This window comes from Gymnodraco acuticeps, unplaced genomic scaffold, assembly GCF_902827175.1.
Source record: "Gymnodraco acuticeps unplaced genomic scaffold, fGymAcu1.1, whole genome shotgun sequence".
Lineage (NCBI taxonomy): Eukaryota > Metazoa > Chordata > Actinopteri > Perciformes > Bathydraconidae > Gymnodraco > Gymnodraco acuticeps.
In genome coordinates this window covers 1,164,064-1,183,276 of record NW_022992001.1, presented here as the reverse complement: position 1 = coordinate 1,183,276, position 19,213 = coordinate 1,164,064, and the positions used below count along the sequence as shown (strand labels likewise).

At 40.9% G+C, this 19,213-nt stretch overlaps 1 protein-coding gene across 1 annotated transcript in view; it reads right to left on the bottom strand.

Annotated features, from left to right (window-relative positions):
* itfg1 (integrin alpha FG-GAP repeat containing 1) overlaps positions 1 to 19,213 on the bottom strand; it is a 223,170-nt gene that overhangs the window by 98,668 nt on the left and 105,289 nt on the right. Inside the window, exons 11-12 of the mRNA XM_034201274.1 lie at positions 4,409 to 4,559; positions 2,559 to 2,667 (exon numbers count right to left, since the gene is read on the bottom strand). Of these exons, the coding sequence (XP_034057165.1) occupies positions 2,559 to 2,667; positions 4,409 to 4,559 (260 nt within the window). The remainder of the gene's footprint in view (positions 1 to 2,558; positions 2,668 to 4,408; positions 4,560 to 19,213) is intronic.

Genomic DNA, 19,213 nt, shown 5'->3' with positions numbered 1-19,213 from the left:
TGGCGGAGGTGCGCATGCGCACCTGCGCACCAGTTATGTGCAGCCCTGCTTATTATGCTCCTGCAGGGGTTTTGCTAGAAAGATATAGTATGGGGGCGCTGATCTTGTATATAATATATACAGGGTTGGGAGGGTTACTATGTAAATGTGTTAGTGCCTGAATACTGAATACATGGCTCTGAAAGAAATCCGAATCCGAATACTGTTACGTGTCTTAAAAACACGTATTTTAGAATACCTTTGGAATACTTTATTTTTCCTTAACAGATGGGTATGTTTTAGTGAACAGGAGACACGTATTTTACTGTTTTAATGGCTTATCAAGAACACAACTCAAACACAACATCTTGGTGTCATTCTGGACAGCTCCCTCTCATCTGCACCCCACATAAAAAACATCACCCGGACTGCATTCTTCTCCAGACTCCGCCCTGTCTCAATCCAGCACTGAAGTCCTGGTTCATGCATTCCTCACATCCCGTATTGACTATTGTATTAACATGCTCTCAGGCCTTCCCATCAAACTCCTCAAAAAACTTCAAATGATTCAGAACTCTGCAGCCCGGATCATCACCTGCACCAAGTCCTCTGACCACATCACCCCATATTCTAACCACATCACCCCCATCCTCTGACCACATCACCCCCATCTTCTAACCACATCATCCCATCCTCTAACCACATCAGCCCCATCCTCTGACCACATCACCCCCATCCTCTGACCACATCAGCCCCATCCTCTGACCACATCACCCCCATCCTCTGACCACATCACCCATCCTCTGACCACATCACCCCATCCTCTGACCACATCACCCCCATCCTCTGACCACATCACCCCATCCTCTGACCACATCACCCCATCCTCTGACCACATCACCCCATCCTCTGACCACATCACCCCATCCTCTGACCACATCACCCCATCCTCTGACCACATCACCCCCATCCTCTGACCCACATCACCCCATCCTCTGACCACATCACCCCATCCTCTGACCACATCACCCCATCCTCTGACCACATCACCCCATCCTCTGACCACATCACCCCATCCTCTGACCCCATCACCCCCATCTTCTAACCACATCACCCCCATCCTCTGACCACATCACCCCATCCTCTGACCACATCACCCCCATCTTCTAACCACATCAGCCCCATCCTCTGACCACATCACCCCCATCCTCTGACCACATCACCCCCATCCTCTGACCACATCACCCCCATCTTCCAACCACATCAGCCCCATCCTCTGACCATATCACCCCCATCCTCTGACCACATCACCCCCATCTTCTGACCACATCACCCCCATCCTCTGACCACATCAGCCCCATCCTCTGACCACATCCGACAGTCTGACACAATCACCACATTCACGTCCCTCCTCAAAACCCACTTGTTCAGATCAGCCCACTCACAGTAGTGCTACATGTCTCCTGTCCTTTTATTACTGTCTTAAACCTTTCCTTACAATATTTTATGAATTGTAAGGTGTCCTTGGGTGCTTTGAAAGGCGCCTCTAAATAGAATGAATTATTATTATTATCTGAAACAATGTTTTTCCAGTCACTTGCCCCATGCATTCAGCAGGGGGATACTAGTCGTGACCATCTGGTTTCCAGTTCTGGGAAAAGTGCTGCTCATGTTCAATAGGCGCATTCACACCGCAGTACTTTTCCCACAAAGGTTCATGAGAACTTAGTTCATGAGAACTCTTTAGTTCTCATGCCTAAGTACAGATCGCGTTCACACCGGAATAAGTCCCTGGGGGAGGATTAGGCAAATGAAGCCACTGACGTCACTTCTTCTTCTTCTGCTTTGGGTTTACTGGCAGGCCGCAAACCACTTCACGGCGTATAATGCCGCCCAAAGTCCCCGGCCGGAAGTCCCCGGAGTTGGGGACTGGCTTCAGTAGAAGCTGCTGGGACTCCCAGCAGCTTCTACTGAAGCCTTCCGAGTAAATCGCCAGAACGCCGACACCTCCTCCTCATCTCCACCACTCCCATGTTTTATTTTGTGTTGCCATAAGTTAGTCTCTCTGCGTTTCTGCGCTGGGCTAATGCTAATAATGCTAATGCGAGGATGATAAAATGGCAGCTTCACAAAACTTTTTGGGAGTTTTACGGGGCGTGGTTTGCAATCCGCCCAGCCAATCAGACATAGGAACCTTTTTCTCCCACGAAAGTCCCTGCTCTCTAGCAGGGACGGAAAAGGGGGTGAAAAGGTTCTCATGAACTCATTTTAGTACCGGCTCTTTTTGGTGTGAACGCAACATTTCGGAACTATATCGGAACTAAAGTGGGAAAAGTACTGCGGTGTGAACGCGCCTAATGATACTAATTGGTCCAGGAGGGGGCGGTTAGGGTAAAAAGAACAAAAAAGGACAGTAAAGCATAATATCTAAAAAGATTCAGTTGGATTTCTCAACATGTAATTTTGGAAGAAGAAGAAAATGGAGCCTTATTCTTTATTTTATCCCATGTTCTCAATCGAATAAACTGGTGTAGGCATGGAGAGAGGAACAGGGAGAACTTGGCAAATCAGTCACTTACCCATCACTTTAACGAAGTAGGCATCAGACTCGAAATTGTTCTTCAAAGCGTGGATGATCAAGTCACTTTTGCCCTCTGCCTGGCTCAGAACCAGCATGTCTAATATACCCTGCAAATGAAGACAGGCATTTAGATAAGGGACAATGGGAGCAGGCTGTGTGTGTCTTCTGATGTACATTTTCATCCCCCTTACATACTGTGCGACTGATCCCACATTATCTTATCTATCTTATTCTTTTCCTTTTTCTCCTCCTCGCTACGTCTCTCCCTCCCAATTAGAAATTATCTCTCAAAGAGGAAAAATAGGCTGAATTTAACATTAGGTCTAATAATTAATTCTGATAAGACGGGCATACATAGCAGATTGCAAAACAGGCGAACATTCTGGGTGTGAGTGGGAGTGTGTGTAAGGATTTTGTGTGTGACACAGTGTGTGTTTTGAGGTATGTAATGTAGCTGCAAGAGTGCTTTTTTTTTTTTTTAAATGAACAAACAATTGTCCCAATGAATAGAAATCCAGGTTTAAACAAATGAAAAGATGATATTCAGGGTGAAAATAACAGCACGTATAGGAGGTGTAAAAGAAACACAATAGTGCTTTGTACTGTAAATACAAAGCCGTCAGATAAGGAGCAAAGCCGGCACACCAGCTACCGCTACTTTAAACAACATTGCTGATTAGAAACAAGCACTAAGTAATCACAACATAGTCTCGTACTCAGTCCAATTCCAGAGTATTTGTTCTGAGCATGAAAGATGAAGCAAAAACTTTAATCATTTTGTCGACGTCAGTGTTTGAAAAAACTATATACGTAATCCACATGACTGTATTAGAGAAATCTAATAATCCTGTGTTCTCTTTGGGATTGATACATTTTCTTAAGTACTATAGAAATAGTCAAAAAGGGGTTGACTTTTTGTGGCATATTCAACTATTTGATACCAGTATTATTGTAGATGCCAGTACTTAGACAGTGTCGATTTTGACCGTGTTTACACTTGGTTTTAAAATGTGTGTTTGCTGATCATATCCCTATTGGAGAGCAGTAAATGCAACATAAACAAGCCAGGGTGATCCGATCACTAATACTACTAGCAGGGGACGCATTTGACCAAATATCTCTGGTATTGTACTTGCTAATGCATTCGAATGCATCTCTGACAAGTATGCAGGGCTGTATGATTTTTAGCATTTATTTTTCACGATTATTGGTTTTGGCATATATTTTATTGCAATTTTACAATTAAATTCCATTTGGTGCTGCATTCCTGCTAATGTACACATATTTGCATCAAAATAAGAATTGAAATACAGTTATTTCCTGGAATTCAGTGCATTTTAGTTTTGGCGGTCTGCTTTCAGTTGCATATTACTTCACTTCTACGTGAATGCCCTACAATGATGTAACAGGAACATACATCATCAAAGCCAGGCTTCTCCTTTTATTTCTCCTTTTTCTTATCTTCAGTTCTCAAATTGTGATAGCTTTCTTTGCCCATAACGTGTAACATTTTGAAAAAATAAATACAATTGGGTTAGCCTGGAGTACACCCAATATATATTTACTTGATGCTTCTTTCTTTTACGTCTATATCTACTGTTAGACAAGGCAAGGCAAGTCCATTGCCGCCTCCAGTTGGTTAAGAAAACAATGCATTTGGTCTTTGAGAACGGAAATTAAGTAAATCTTTTCATACGTAACGACTCAAGCATATATGTAGAGACACCTTTTATTTTGAGAACACATACTTAGATCTGAGACAGAATTAGAGAAAGGATGGTGTTTTATATTGAATGGTCAAAACAAGCTCCAGACAACATTAAATAAAACTCAACACAAACTACTTACGTCCTCATAGATGTCAAAGAATGTTGCCATGACAGCATTTTTGATTGCTCCCAAATCTGATTGGTCCCATTGGACTTCGAACATCCTTCCAACACTTTGGCAACCGGGGCTGTTACAGGGCACATTCTCCAACAAAAAGGCCTGCTGACCACTGAGATAGAAGGAAAAGTAAAGAGAGAGGGAGGGAAAATGCATGTTATCATTTGCATTTTAGAAGGGGACAATGGAGCATCTTGGTGCGGTGCATTCAGTGTTTTGGTGTTATGTCACATTGATCTGTGAAACATAATACTGCTGTAGTTGTAAACAATCCTTTTTTAATGTAAATGTCTCTGACTGAACTTCAAATGGTGATCTTTTTTAATTCAATGTAGCTATAACCAAATGACATTTGCTATATTTCAGTGAAGGCAGTTTCAAACTGAAATCATGGTTTTCTTACAATAATGTTATACACTGACCTCCTTTAAAACTGGCAATACAATTATTTTGTGAGTGAGCATTGAAGTTGAATTTTTATTTATCAGCTGAACCACCTCCACAGTTGGTAAGGTATACAATGAGAACACATTTAACAAGTGTGCATAATTGCACTTTCCACCCACACCTAACAAATGCTTTGGCAGAAATCTGAAGTTGCCAAAACTGTTCCAAACCAATGAGGAATCAGCCATTAGCCAGTTAGCAGGCTATCTACTAGCACTAGGCGGCTGTGTGCTCAGGGGGTAAATGGGAGTCTACCAATCAGAGGGTCAGTGGTTTGTTCCCCAGCTCCTGCAGCCAACCCCAAAGTGTCCTTATGTAAGACACTTAACCACACATGTTTAAGGTATTTAAGTGTATGTAAGTAGCTCTGGTTAAAAGTGTCAGCTACATTAATAACATGACATGTTGCAAGAAAGCCACTATTAAGCTAGCAGCAAGTGAGCTTGTCAAAAAGATTATTCAAGAGACTTGTGGATGAAGTCAAGTCTAATTTGAATTGGTCCTATGATAACATTCAGGCTGAACTTGGTGACAAACCAACTATGAAGCGGTATGTAAATGGTTCCTGGCTGGATTGTCAATGAAAATTGAATTGAATTGAAAACAAAAGGATGTGGCTTTCAGTGGTTTTGGGTTGCGCAGAGCAATCAGATCTAAATTGGATCTCATTGTGAGCAAATACTAATGCCAGGTATAAATGTGATCAGGGTTAAATCCTACAAACTGGATAAGAGACACATTTAAAATGCAAGGGTCACCCTCTTGTACAAATGGCATTTTTTATTTTATTTAAAAAGACTCAACCTAGACCCCTCTGCAACTACGAATTACCAGCGGTCTCCAATCTATGATTTCTCATTGAGTCGACGGTCCGTCAGTTTACAGCCCAACTGCTACACTTTTGTCAATCAGGGTTTGTGCAAAAAGGCAGTGCTGATGACCACCCATTTTAACAACAAATAATGATAATAACAATACTTTAAGAGTATATTGAATCTCTGGGGATTTGTTTCTAGCTTTAACAGAGACCTGGTAAAGGTCCACGAATGTCACTCATCTTTCAGTTTTTCAAAATAAGAGCATCAGTGTTAAACAGATTGAGAGCTGCCTTAGGCTAATGGCCCAAGCACCGGTGACGGAACAACATCCACAGGAACTGCTCTCTTGCTCTGCTGCACATATGTCTACCCAACTTAGGGAATAATTACCTTGCTACACATATAGCACAATTCACATGTGCATGCATTTGTGGCAAAACATTCCAATATTAACTTCTTTTCCACCAAATCATGTTTAGTCATTTTCTGCTATAATGGATATACAGGAACTGTGCATTGCTGTGACCACACCCTGTGTTTGGCCTGTTTCTTTGGGTGTACAAGTGGCAGTTAATTTACGCTAAAACTAAACACAACGACTTTGATGCTAATTCTTTCTCCACCGCTCTATCTATGCTTTGTGTGTTTAGCATTTGGCACCATCTCCCTTTAACTCTCATGGGAGATTGAATCCTCCCTTTCTCCATCTATTTCTTTCTTTGGAGATGGCTCCCTGTACCTGCTCTTAGATCTCCGTGGGAGTGGAGAAGGGAAAAAAAGTCTGTTGTCTAAAAATAGAGTAATTATTAAAGCCCTCCCTCTCTCAGGTTTACAGATGACTCTCCACTCTATCCCACTGCGAGTGTCTTGGGAGTGGAGTTGGAGGCAGACTACGAGGTAAAAGCTGGGTGGGACAGCTGTCGTCTATGATACTTTTAAAAACTTGAGGCTGTGTTGGAAAAACATAAAATGCGCCACACTTCCATGCTGCCACATATTCCAATTTCACAATGTCAGAAAAGGGGAATATTGCATTGTATAGTGTATGTATGTTCCTGGAGAACATGCTGATGGATTACCATCATTAATATGATACTCTCCCTTTTGTGGGGAATTGATATTGAAGTAATGTTAGATAGATTAGTTTTCAATTGCAATCAGTAAAAGCTAACGTCAGGTTTTAAACAAACTAGGCCACGGTCACTTGACTTTACTTCACCAACACCGATTAGTGTTCGAGATGATGTTAATGAAGTCTAATTTAGACCTTTTTTGCCTTCTTTGAGACAACAAAGGTGCAACTGTGGCTGTGGGGGAGTGCAGTCCTCTTTAAATCAGAAGGTTGTGGGTTCGATCCCAGCCCCTGCAGCGAACATGTCGGTGTATCCAATGTATACTTTACCCCGAGTTGCTCCAGATGGCATAGCCAATGGAGTGTGAATGTGTGTAAATGTTAGCTTCCTTGAGCAAGTGGCACTATATAAAAGGGGTGTGAATGGGATAATGATGACTTGTAAATGTGAAGTCATAAAGATGGATAGAGCGCTATAAAAATACAATTCATTTACCATAACCATTTTCTAAATTCACCATTGGGGTATTTACTGACATCATTTATATCGAAGAACAAAGAAAGAAACTCTCTTTTGCTTGGGCTTATGATAGGCCTTATGTCAGGCATGCAACCTAAATGCCATTGACTTTGGTGAAACTGCAAAACATGTACATTGTTTCTGGGTTTGTAGGATTAATTGCTGCAGCACTCAGCAGAAATATATGGCAATACAAAAATCAGTTACCAAAAAGTACCAAAGCCTCACATGATATTTCTGTTCCAAAATATCAACCTCACACGACTGAAGGAATTCATGTGGCACATTTTTTTTAAGTTTCTTAGCTTGAAACAGCAACTGATTGCTATGTAAGGATTAAGTGCAATATTGTGGTTCTTGTACAGGTAGGTGATAGTTACACATGTCACAAGGTCTAGATTCAGCAGCCAATGATAAGCATCTGTATTTAAAACACTGGAAAGTACAAGAAAGAGCAAGCATTTAATTAATTCCTAAAGCGGACTGCCTGAAGCACACAGATACAAAATAGCATCTGTTCGGATGACAATCCTCTATGCAGACATGCTGCTGTCTCAGGATGTCAGCATGATGTGCGCAGGGAGGAGGGGAGGGGCACGGCGGAGCTGGGGGCTTGTGCAGGATTAACTGACTTTGTCTGTGATTATACATATACGAGCGGGAGGGTTGTTTAAAGGTCATCCCGTGTAATCCATCATGACAGCATATGCACTACACCCTTCCTCCCTTCTCATTAGGCTGAAAGTTAACAGCACCCACACAATATGACCAGGTGCCACTAAGGACCTGCCACGGCAGCACCTAGTGGTCATGACACACTCCTAATGGTGAGCACTGATTGGCTCACCGGCAGTGAATCAGGCCTCCCGCTGCAGGAAATTGTCGCACCTTTTCAGCGGACGGAGTGTGTGAGTGTGTGTGTGTGTGTAGAAAGTTAGCTGTTTCAAAGTTTCGGTCCAAACTTTAGGAGACATGTGGTAGTTATTTACCGATGTGTGTGTCCTTTCTGAGATTTCTGTACTTCAAAGGAACCTCTCTCTAGCACTGCAGGGGGGGGGGGGGGGGAGTGTGTGGGTGAGAACATGCGCTTACGATGGATAATTAATGAAATAAAACATGCATTCGGCTAAAATAACACGTTAAAAGTAAGAATAATGTGCAATTTCAGCCACTGTCTGCACCAATGTTAGAATCATATTGTGTGTGTGTGTGTGTGTGTGTGTGTGTGTGTGTGTGTGTGTGTGTGTGTGTGTGTGTGTGTGTGTGTGTGTGTGTGTGTCTGGGGGCTTCAATTATTGTATGAACTTGGTGTCAGCACTGATACTGTAGGTGCGCGTGTAGGGAGTTTCTCTCTGTTCCTCGCTCCACCCGCCTCCCTTCTAATTGGCCTCGAGAGGGGTGGTCTGCCGGCTGGAGGCTGACCACTGATCACATGGACGACCCTCCTCTACCCCCGCCTCAGACCCTCCGAGAGACAGAGTCCACCTTTACCGTTACCCCATCTTTCCATCCATTCATCTCCCTCACACTGCGAGGCTACACATACCTGGCCACCACTTTGTTGATGTTTATTTTCTTTGTCATTTCCTCTTATCTGCTCATCTACTATCCTCCTCCACCTTTATATATCTACTCATCTGCTTTTGTTCCACATTTTCGCCCTCAAATCCCAACACCTACGACTCTCGCAAAATACCTTCAAGTCCTGTTTTGTGTTTGAGTGTTACGTGGGTGCATTTGATATTGCTTTTTTCAGTTTTGATGATGGAAGCAACACAGTGGTAGACTCATCTCTTCTTCTCTTGATAAAATGACCTTGCGTCCCTCTCTAAACTCTCTCATGTATCCTCCTACTCTACTTCACAAACCCCGTCTTTTGCCAAAAGTCATTTTCTAGGTGGGGTGGCTAAGCACTGTTTTTAGAACTTATAAATAAAATGGATTTTTGGTCAAAAGAAATAAACAGAACAGTTTTAAAAGTTTGTGGTGTATGGAAGTGCCAGGTAAAAATTACTGTTACGGTCTCTAACATTTTTTCTGGAAAATGTTATCTCCCACCAGTTAACCCCCGAGACTGTTTTTCAGGCCTCAGGCTCGAAAATGACATTCCCAGAACAATTGACTATATCTTCACTTCTAAAAAGGGGTTAATAATCTTTTCTCTCAAAGTAATGATAAACCTGTGAGTTGGATGTAGAAAAGTCAGAATCAATATAGATGTTTTTATTTTAAAGTAAATTCAGATTGAACATAGTAAAAAAATGTAAATGATAGTGTCCGTCCAAAAAAAAAAACTTTACTTATAGTGAAAACTACCCTTGAATGATGGGATAGTAGGCTAAACACTTTAGGAATCCAAACTATAACATATAATAAGTACCCTGTATCAAGATTGATGCAAAAAAAGTGACATTTGTCCTTTTTAGAGAGATTTAGAAAAAAAAACACTTCTGGGGTCATTTGGGTGCATTTTCCATAACTCTGGCCCCCGTCCGGTCGATTTTGATGATTGACACCTCTTTTTAACCAATAGAGCCAATAGAATCGAGGGGAGGTTCCTAAAATCCATCTAAACATTACCCATTGGTGAATGAGTGATGCGTAGCCAGAATGCCTCGGAACCGGAAGCTGTCATACACTAGTAGCATGATAGCTATATATGTAAACTCCGGTATTGACATACAAATGGAATGATGGTTTATCAGTAATCATTTCAAAGTGACACAGACACATTGGATTTACCTATGGATTAACCTTCAGCAGCGTTTTTATCGTTTTAATGCCATTGAACACAACTTTTGATCAGAACAACAGCTAAGGTAAGACTTATTTTCCGATTTGGTCCCGTAAAGCACATTTTTTTGTTGTTGTTTGGTGTCGTTTCGCCGTGAGTTCTGATCGGTCAGTGATGATACTTATATGTCTGAATCTGTGGAATCTTAGCTTGCTAATCGATATCTTGTTTGTGCAGATTCGATAAGTGATAAGGGTATTTTACCTTGAGTTCTGTGCTAAGTGCGTTTTTTCAGGGCCTTTGATATTACCCTTTTGTTTCGTCTAGCTACAAATGGTTAATATTGTCTGATAGCTGAGTTTCTTCTGTCTGAGTGTTGCCCCCGCCCGCGGGGCTGTGGGGTTTACCTGGTTAATCATAATTGTCTGGTTACAAAAAAAAACATGGAAATAAAGTGCCTTGTTGGGATTAAACTAATCTAATCAGAAGCGTTCTTGTGTCCATTTGTAGTCCAAGTAGTATTGACCAATCATGTTTGAGCTTGATTTGATGAAACACTAGTAATCAGTGTGTCATAAATGCAGTCTCTTACCCAGTTTTCTACAGTCTGATGTTGATTTTGACTTTAATTCACTTTTTATTATGTTGTAAACTTGCTACTTGTAAAACCATCAGGTTGTAGAAGTTGTCCTTTAACTCCAACTCCAGCACACTGACAATGACCCAAAGGCCCAGAAGCTTAACGCAGCCACGTTGAAATACAATGGGTTCCAAGGCTATAGGATCGATTGGTTTTGGAGTTTGGCCCGTTCTGGGGATGTCTTGAACTCTGATTTTACAGTTTTCTTTCTTTAAAAAAAATCTGTCAAATGCCTCCCAAGTTAAAATCAATTGATTCAAAATCACTTGCACTAACAGTTCAATTATGAATTTTAAAGTTGTTTAGTAATTATTGTTGATGTAGTTGTTTTAAATACTTGAACATACTCTGTCTATATACACAAAAACACTAAGGTAGGGCATCGCTGGAATGACTCGGACTCAGATTTAACAGGTCACCAAACTATTGAAAGACTGACAGCGAGAGAGATGTGGACAGAATGGGATGTTGACAGAAGGTGAAAGAAGGGTAGGTCCACATAGAAGAGGTGACAGCAAAACAGCATTGTATGTTTCAAGGCCCTGAGACTCTCTGGTTTCTCGTAGTGCTAGACCCTGAGGTGATGACTGTAGAGGAAACTTCTGTGTAGCATGCAGTGGAGTCACCGACTCAGGAAGGAGACACGGGAAGAGTCGGAGCTTTGATGTCAAACCACTGTGATTTATTTGGAGTTGGTACCAGAGTATTCACATCACAAATCCAAGAGTCAGAGGTTCTGACTCCACGGTAGAGTTGCCACGTCAATTCTGGAGAGCCTCTCTCTTGCCAGCCCATCTAACTGGTTTCGCAGAGAGTAAACAACATATTTGAGAATATAGCCTAAACAGTGTGGGAACACTGAGTTACTTGCGTCGGACACTTATGACCTCGAAGATTTCACCTTGGAGTCCACAAATACAGAGAAGGAAGTGTCCCAGTGTACCCACAACACAGACCATCTGTGACCCAGTATTGACCGGTCACAGAATGGGAACAATAACATTATTGGCTAAGCCGCCTGCGTCCTTAAAGAAGGTAAACAGACATCGAGGTTTGTCCTGTATGTTACTAATTGGCGTCTTATGATAATTATTTCCATAACAATGACCAGAGGCATTGACACACGGCAACACACAATCAAAGTCAAAGTACTTTACACCAGCCGCCTGCTGTCACACAAAATAAGCTTTTTTTCTGACTGTCCTTATTTTTCTTTTATCTTCACAAGACAACAACAACTTTCAAATGAGCTTGTTTCCAAATGTTGTTCAAGAGGATTTTCATTAGAGAAGAACATCGTAATGTGTTAAGCAAGAACATTCAAGTATGGCATCCATTTCCCTCCAATCAATATACTTAAGTGCTGAAAAAGAACAATGCATTTCTAACAGCTGCAAATCAACATGTATTGCAATTCATATTAAGGTTAGGTAAAAGTAATTAGATAAAGCCAATAAACCCGGCTTGGAAACAATAAAATGTTACTTGAGTCGCTGTGGGTGAAAGTGTGAGAGAGATCAATGCTAAAGCCTGGGTGTGAATTTGGAAAAGTCCCCATCTGTCATTACTATAATGCAACCCCTGTGGACTGAACACTGGCTTTGTTAATGTTTTTACTGGAATGATGTTGAAGAATGACTGACTGGGCAATGATACAGTGACAGCAAGCATGTAAACACTACATTCAATCCTAGGAATCAAAAAAGAAGAAGACATGTTTTCAGTTCTGTCGGATTATGATGGATAAACCATCTTTTCCCCCGAATAGCCCCGCTTTTAAGGATTCAATGAAGAATGCACATTTTGTCACTGGTGTCAACTGTATATACACTGTGACAGCAGGAAGGCTTTGAAACATAAAAGGACTGAGAAATGATTTCAGAACTTTGGTTGAAACTGAAATACATAAGAACATTGAATGGATTTTCGTGGAATTGTAAACCGACATTCATGGTCACAAGAGGATGAATTGCACTAATTGTAACCCCTAAAATGATCATCAAGTGCCACTGTTAGTTTTTTTTTGTTTATAACCAACTATCTGCTAACTAACATAACATTCTCATCATCATTAGCTGTACTCTTTGTTTAGTAAAGCTGCAATGATAAGTAATCTAAGCGATTATTCGTTCAACAGAAAAATCACCGGAATATTCTTTTAAATAGGGTTTCATGAAAAAAAAAAAATGACAGAAAAAGCAGTTTTAAGCCATGAGGATTTGTTGCTTTTCTCTGCCCATATCATATTAAACTTTATATATTTGGTTTTTGGTGGGATAAAAAAAGACACAATCTTGGATATTTTCCAATATATTCGGCCTTACATATTATTGACCGATTAATCGAGAACGAAAATAATCACCAGTTGCAGCCCCAGTACCTAATGTACTCACTTCACTGGCTTCCAGTAACTGCTAGAATCCACTTCAAGACACTGGTACTTGCTTACCGTGCTGCGAATGGATCTGGCCCTTCGTACATCCAGGACATGGTTAAACCGTACACCCCAGCACGTGCACTACGCTCTGCATCAGCCAAACGACTCGCTGCACCCTCGCTGCGAGGGGGACCCAAGTTCCCATCGGCAAAAACACGTGGGTTTGCTATCCTGGCTCCAAAATGGTAGAATGAGCTCCCCATTGACATCAGGACAGCAGATAGCTTACACATCTTCCGGCACAGACTGAAAACTCATCTCTTTCGACTCCACCTCGAGCGATAGAATTACTAACAAAGAACTGCTAACAGAGCACTTATATACTAATAAAGGACTGGCTTATCTAAAGCCAGTTGAGTAGCACTTGAAATGTTTGGCTCTATGAAACCTGATGTACTTATATGATTCTGTTTTCTTCAAGGTTGTGTCTTCCTGGTCGAATGTACTTATTGTCGCTTTGGATAAAAGCGTCAGCTAAATGCAATGTAATGTTATGTGATTATTTACAAGACTTGGGTGCTTTGAGCAATTAATGAAAACATTATGTAACCTTGAAATAGTTTGAATACTACAGTGTTATGTCAATCCATGACATAGGATAGCATTGCAGAGATGTATTTATAGGTCCATACTGAAGATTATAACTTCAAAGAAAAATATGTCCTTTCTGTTGAATAAAGCACACATTCATACTCCTCCGCAGATTTAGCTGTAATAGCATTGCAGCATTTCACACTAGAATGAACCACAATGATTATTTTTTCAAACTAATCATCAAATGGCAAACACCCTATTTCATACTGAAGAGCTCCCTAGAAAGCAGTTTTATTTTCTTTGTTTAGGAAGTCGTCTGAGGCCAAACAAGCCTCCCACCAACAAAGCAGTACTTTGCAAATAAAATATTGTGCGAGGCTAACAAGAAAATGCCATGCGCGACTCTAGTTTCCACTCTGGTATTAATAACAAAAACCGAGACACAAACACAGCTACCCTGCTTCCAACATACAGAGAAGGATGGATTTTAAATGGCATTGCCTAGCAACAGCCTGCTAAGCTCTTGGCAGCTGCTTGGTCGGGTTGCATACCGATAGATTGAGACACACATATACACTGAGAGCAACACTACAACTTAATGTGATTGAACTTATCCAGAAATCAAAAGGTGAAGTGCAGTGAGCTTTACATAATCAACAACATTAGTTATTGTTCTGCTTAACATGAGTGGGCACCGGATGAGTCGTTTTGCTGACTTAAAACTATCATTTCAACATATTTTTCTGAACCTAGTACAAAGCCGTTACAATAAGTCAAATTCACTGCTATGATATTCCCACTACCATATTTAAAGTCCATTATAAAGACACTAATAAGGAATATATGATGTTCTTTATTTTCCTCTCAGTAATGCTAATTGATGCAAACCACTAGTCACAAAACAGTGCGCACTCATATAATTAAAGTACAAGTGTCTTGGAATAAGCAATGAATAATTTTCAATTAGAGTTAATTTATTTAAATAACTAGGAGTCAATACAAGTTTTTAAAGTGCTCATCAAGGCTTGAAAGACAAAGGCAAGCCCAGTGATAAAGTCATATGGATCAATCGTTGTATCATAAAAGACAGACAGAAAATTGTGTCTATAGTTATGTACAATCATTTTGGCCTTAGCCACATAAAACATAGAGCCATATCTTTTTCCATACTACGTTAGGCACATTTTCATGTTCATATTTGTGTGTTTTGTGCCTCTGGTGTGTTTAAATTAAGCTAGAACTTCAAGTTTGATTGCAAAGTCAAGCTGCTATCAAATGTTTTTAAAGGGGCCCTATTATGTAAATGTTTTGCTTCATATTTGTACTTTGTGCCTTTAGGTCTTTATTTTTCTCATCTGCCTTTTCACCCTCTGTCTGAAACCAGAGACCAGTCTGCTCTGATTGGTTAGCTTGCCAGCTCTGTTGCGATTGGTTACCCGCTAAGAGATGTCTGATCACGTACAATGTGTTTGGGCGCTAGTCGATAGAAGCGTATGTTGACATAGTGATGTCACTATGTTACATAAGTAAACAAAGGAGTCCAATGGCGTTTCAGACAGGGGGGGTGGGGGGAGTGTGTCGAAGAGAAACTCCCTCTTGGGGGAACTTTGGGATTGTAGCCTTTGCAGACCATTTACATGCACACAAACCTATATGACACACAACAGGAAAGGGAAAACCAAAAAAGCATTAAAATCACAATCCTTGCTTTGAGTTGCTGCGTAGGAACCAGGTGGATAACTCCCACATAAATGAAAAGAACACTATAAATCACAACCAAGGTTAGAATCTTAACAAGCATATACATTTTGCCCAAAATGTTCAGCTGCTCATTGTCTGAAGGCAATAGTCCACTCAACAGCCTTGACAAACCTGATCTGACAGTTCAACTCTGCCCTTGTCCTACTAACCCAGCTGTGTTTATTTCAGTAAGCGAGGCCAGATAGAGAGCACAGAAGAGTGACAGAATGAGACGGGTAAGTGTGAGACAGTTAGACAGTCTAACCCTAACCCAGTAGAACCTTTCCCAACCTTTCTCAATGCAATACAAGTTGATGTCATGGAAGAAGAAGGCAGAAGAGATGAGGACAGAGAGGTCTGTTGTGATTTTTCTGTGCAACAACTCCAAGCAGAGGTTAACTACATTATTCTGTTACTGTCAGATACTCGGTGACCCACAGCCTGAAGAGTTCTACACACAGATGCGTGTTTGTGCTATATTTTGTGTGAGTGTGGATGTGCCACATCTCCCTAAGGCGTCTAGTTGTTGATTCACACCTCTCTCCAAAGACACTTGTGACATGTGAAGGTGCATCTTGACAGACAATAACAGGTCCCATCACTGGTATCTGCAATCTCCAGTAATAAGGAGTGAGGACGTTGTGGTTTGCTGTCTTCTAGTGGAGTGTAATCAGCAGGACAGAAATCACTTAAGTCCAGCCATTTCCATCTGTGACCTCATTTTGTATTCCAGAAATAGCTGACCACATACTGCTACATGCATGGGTACGGGTACACACACACACACACACACACACACACACACACACACACACACACACACACACACACACACACACACACACACACACACACACACACACACACACACACACACACACACACACACACACACACACACACACACACACACACACACACACACACACACACACACACACACACACACACACACACACACACACACACACACACACACACACACACACACACACACACACACACACACACACACCCCAGTTGATGATGGAGTGTGACATTTAGACAATTCCTCCTGCAATAGGGGGCTCTTATGAAGCCAGGGTGGACCATTTCAACATCAAACACTCACAGGCAGCAGGACGCACTGTCTCCCTGAGGGCAGTGGGTGAATGTGTGTGTGTGTGTGTGTGTGTGTTTTCCTGTGAATGTGAAGCCTACCTGACTAAAGAGAGTTTTTGGGCTGCTGCAAAAATAGCCTGGTAGTCTAACCACATCAATGCAACGCTATTTGCTACAAGGAAACAAGTATTTTCTTACCGTCATCACAAGCCTGGTATCCATCCACATCATTACATTACTAACTACATGTAACAACAATGGGAAACAGGAAGTTCTTAAGGGCTTCTTCCCACTATCCTGCTTTCTTTTAGGAGTAAAGGTACTGCTGGGAGAAGGTTTTGTGCTGATATGGAAATCAAGCATCTTGATGTTTGTTTACCTATTGATTAGTCGCAGTAGCTGCATGCAGTGTTTCATCAGTGCCACTCATCTGGAAGGCTTTGCACAAACTACTACAATTACTAATGCTACTGAGATGATCACATTTGTTTCACTGTTACAGACAAAGAGCAAGCTCACAAACGCAGTGCATGTCATCCAACCTCAACATGTCCATTGTCTTTATAGCTCTGCACCGAAAGAAGCTTATGAGTACATTTGTGTTGCAATGGGAAATGCATTTGCAGTTATGCTTTATTTTTATCTACAATGTTTTTAGACATGTTTTTTTTGTAATTAACAGAGGCCGGGATTGAATTTAACAATATTTAGACCTAATATTCATTCATTAATTAACTTTACAACTCCCACATAATTGAGTGGGTGTTTTCATAGTTAATCCTCCTTGTGCAAGGATAATATGGTGGAAAAACCTAACAGTAGTGCAGTTAAAGCTTGTCAAATGTAATTGCTCTAGAACAGTGGTTCTCAAACGTTTTTCAATCATGTACCCCCTTTGAAAAAAGAATTCAGCCAAGTACCCCCTGATCAGCCCAACAACAATGGTTAGGGAAGAAAAGCCTATATAAAGAGGTACAGTACAGCGCTGCACCATCAGTGTCTGATTTATTAAAACAACAACCTTGTAACTGATAAACACTTAAATGCTACATTTCAAATGTTTACAATCCATCACTAAATTCATGGCAAACCAATTTTAATATCATGCAATAACACTAAGACGACATTAGTGCATTGAACTGATCTTTTTAACAAGTTGTATTTACAATGTAGTGAGAAACATGGGCTTGTGCTTCACTGAGGATCTTTCTGACAGGGAGGCAACTGCAGTTATTACACTTTGCGTTTTGAAATATGTGTAACTCTGTTAATATAAAACCCACACTGCTCAAACTTTGTTACTTTTCCTACAATTAGTATATTTATTTATTTTGGGGCATGGGGAATGAAGAGAAAAAAATATGAGCATTTTATGAGCATGGGATTTTGACCCCTCATATATGCTATACTTTGCGGCCACACGCCGTTGCCGAGCAACGCTTATTGTTTAGGTCCTTTGATAAGCAGGCAGTCAAATAATTAGCTAGAACGAGCTAGATCTGATAGATTTAGACATAAACGCGAGTGAAGTCTAACCGGACGCTAGAGAGAGATCAGAGATCAGATCAGCTGCTGCTGACGGAGAACACGCAGCTCTGCATGATCACAGCTCCGCCGCTGTGACGGACCGGTGAGTGGAGCAAAATACACTAAGAGTTAGAACACACTTAGCTAGTTTATCTACTCTGGAACTAGCTAAACTAGTTATAAATATATGTATTCTTTACTGTCGGGTCACTTATTACAGGTTCAGCGAGCTGCACGAGACTGACGGGCTGTCAGGAGAGGGAGAGGAAAAGAGAGCACCCCGTTTATTGTTCCCATTTTATTCTCCAGAATTACTGTAGACTTTTGAAGAAAGTAGTTCATCTACTATTAGTAGTTTGTTTAAATGTGTGTTTAAAAGCACTTTGAATTGCCTTGTGTTGAAAGGTGCTATATAAATAAACTTGCCTTGCCTGCCTTGCCTTAATTACGTTTTTTTTTCATTAACATAAAATAAATCTCACGTACCCCCTGCAGTACTCCAACGTACCCCTAGGGGTCCGCGTACCCCCATTTGAGAACCACTGCTCTAGAAAATAAAAATAATCGTTGGTTGACAAGACTGTTTTCTACATATTGGCTGCCACCTCTGAAATCAAAAACTAATCTCAACTCCTACTCGGGGAAGACTAACCCAGGCAGAGGATCGCATTGGTGAGACGCAAGATTAACACTCCTGGTTTGCCTCATCAGAGCAGTCCACGTATTCCATCCCAATTTACAAAAGATCTACTTAATTTCAGCAATAGAGAAGCAACACAATGTAGCTTTAAACAAGGATAATCTTACATTTCTTCCTTAAAACAGAAAACGGAACAACACAAGAGATAATAGTCAGTGGAATTTCATCATTAACTATAGGCTACGTCTGTCAAGACACTCACTCATCATGCAACAATTTCTCTTCAAAAGATGATGACTAACTCGTTAAAATGGTTGTAATGATTGTGCACAGAAAGGAAGAAAGTAACCGATTTTGATGGAAAGAAAGCAACAAAGAACTATTATACATAATATATATATATCTGGAGATTTGCTGACTTTCAAAGGATTTTGGAGTAAATAAATCTTCAAACTGTAGCCTGAGGTTGTAAAAGTGGTCACCAATACAGTACAAAGAGAGATTACTCCAATCAGAATCAATACAGGCAGATGACAGACGTCTCGTTCTGAAGAGG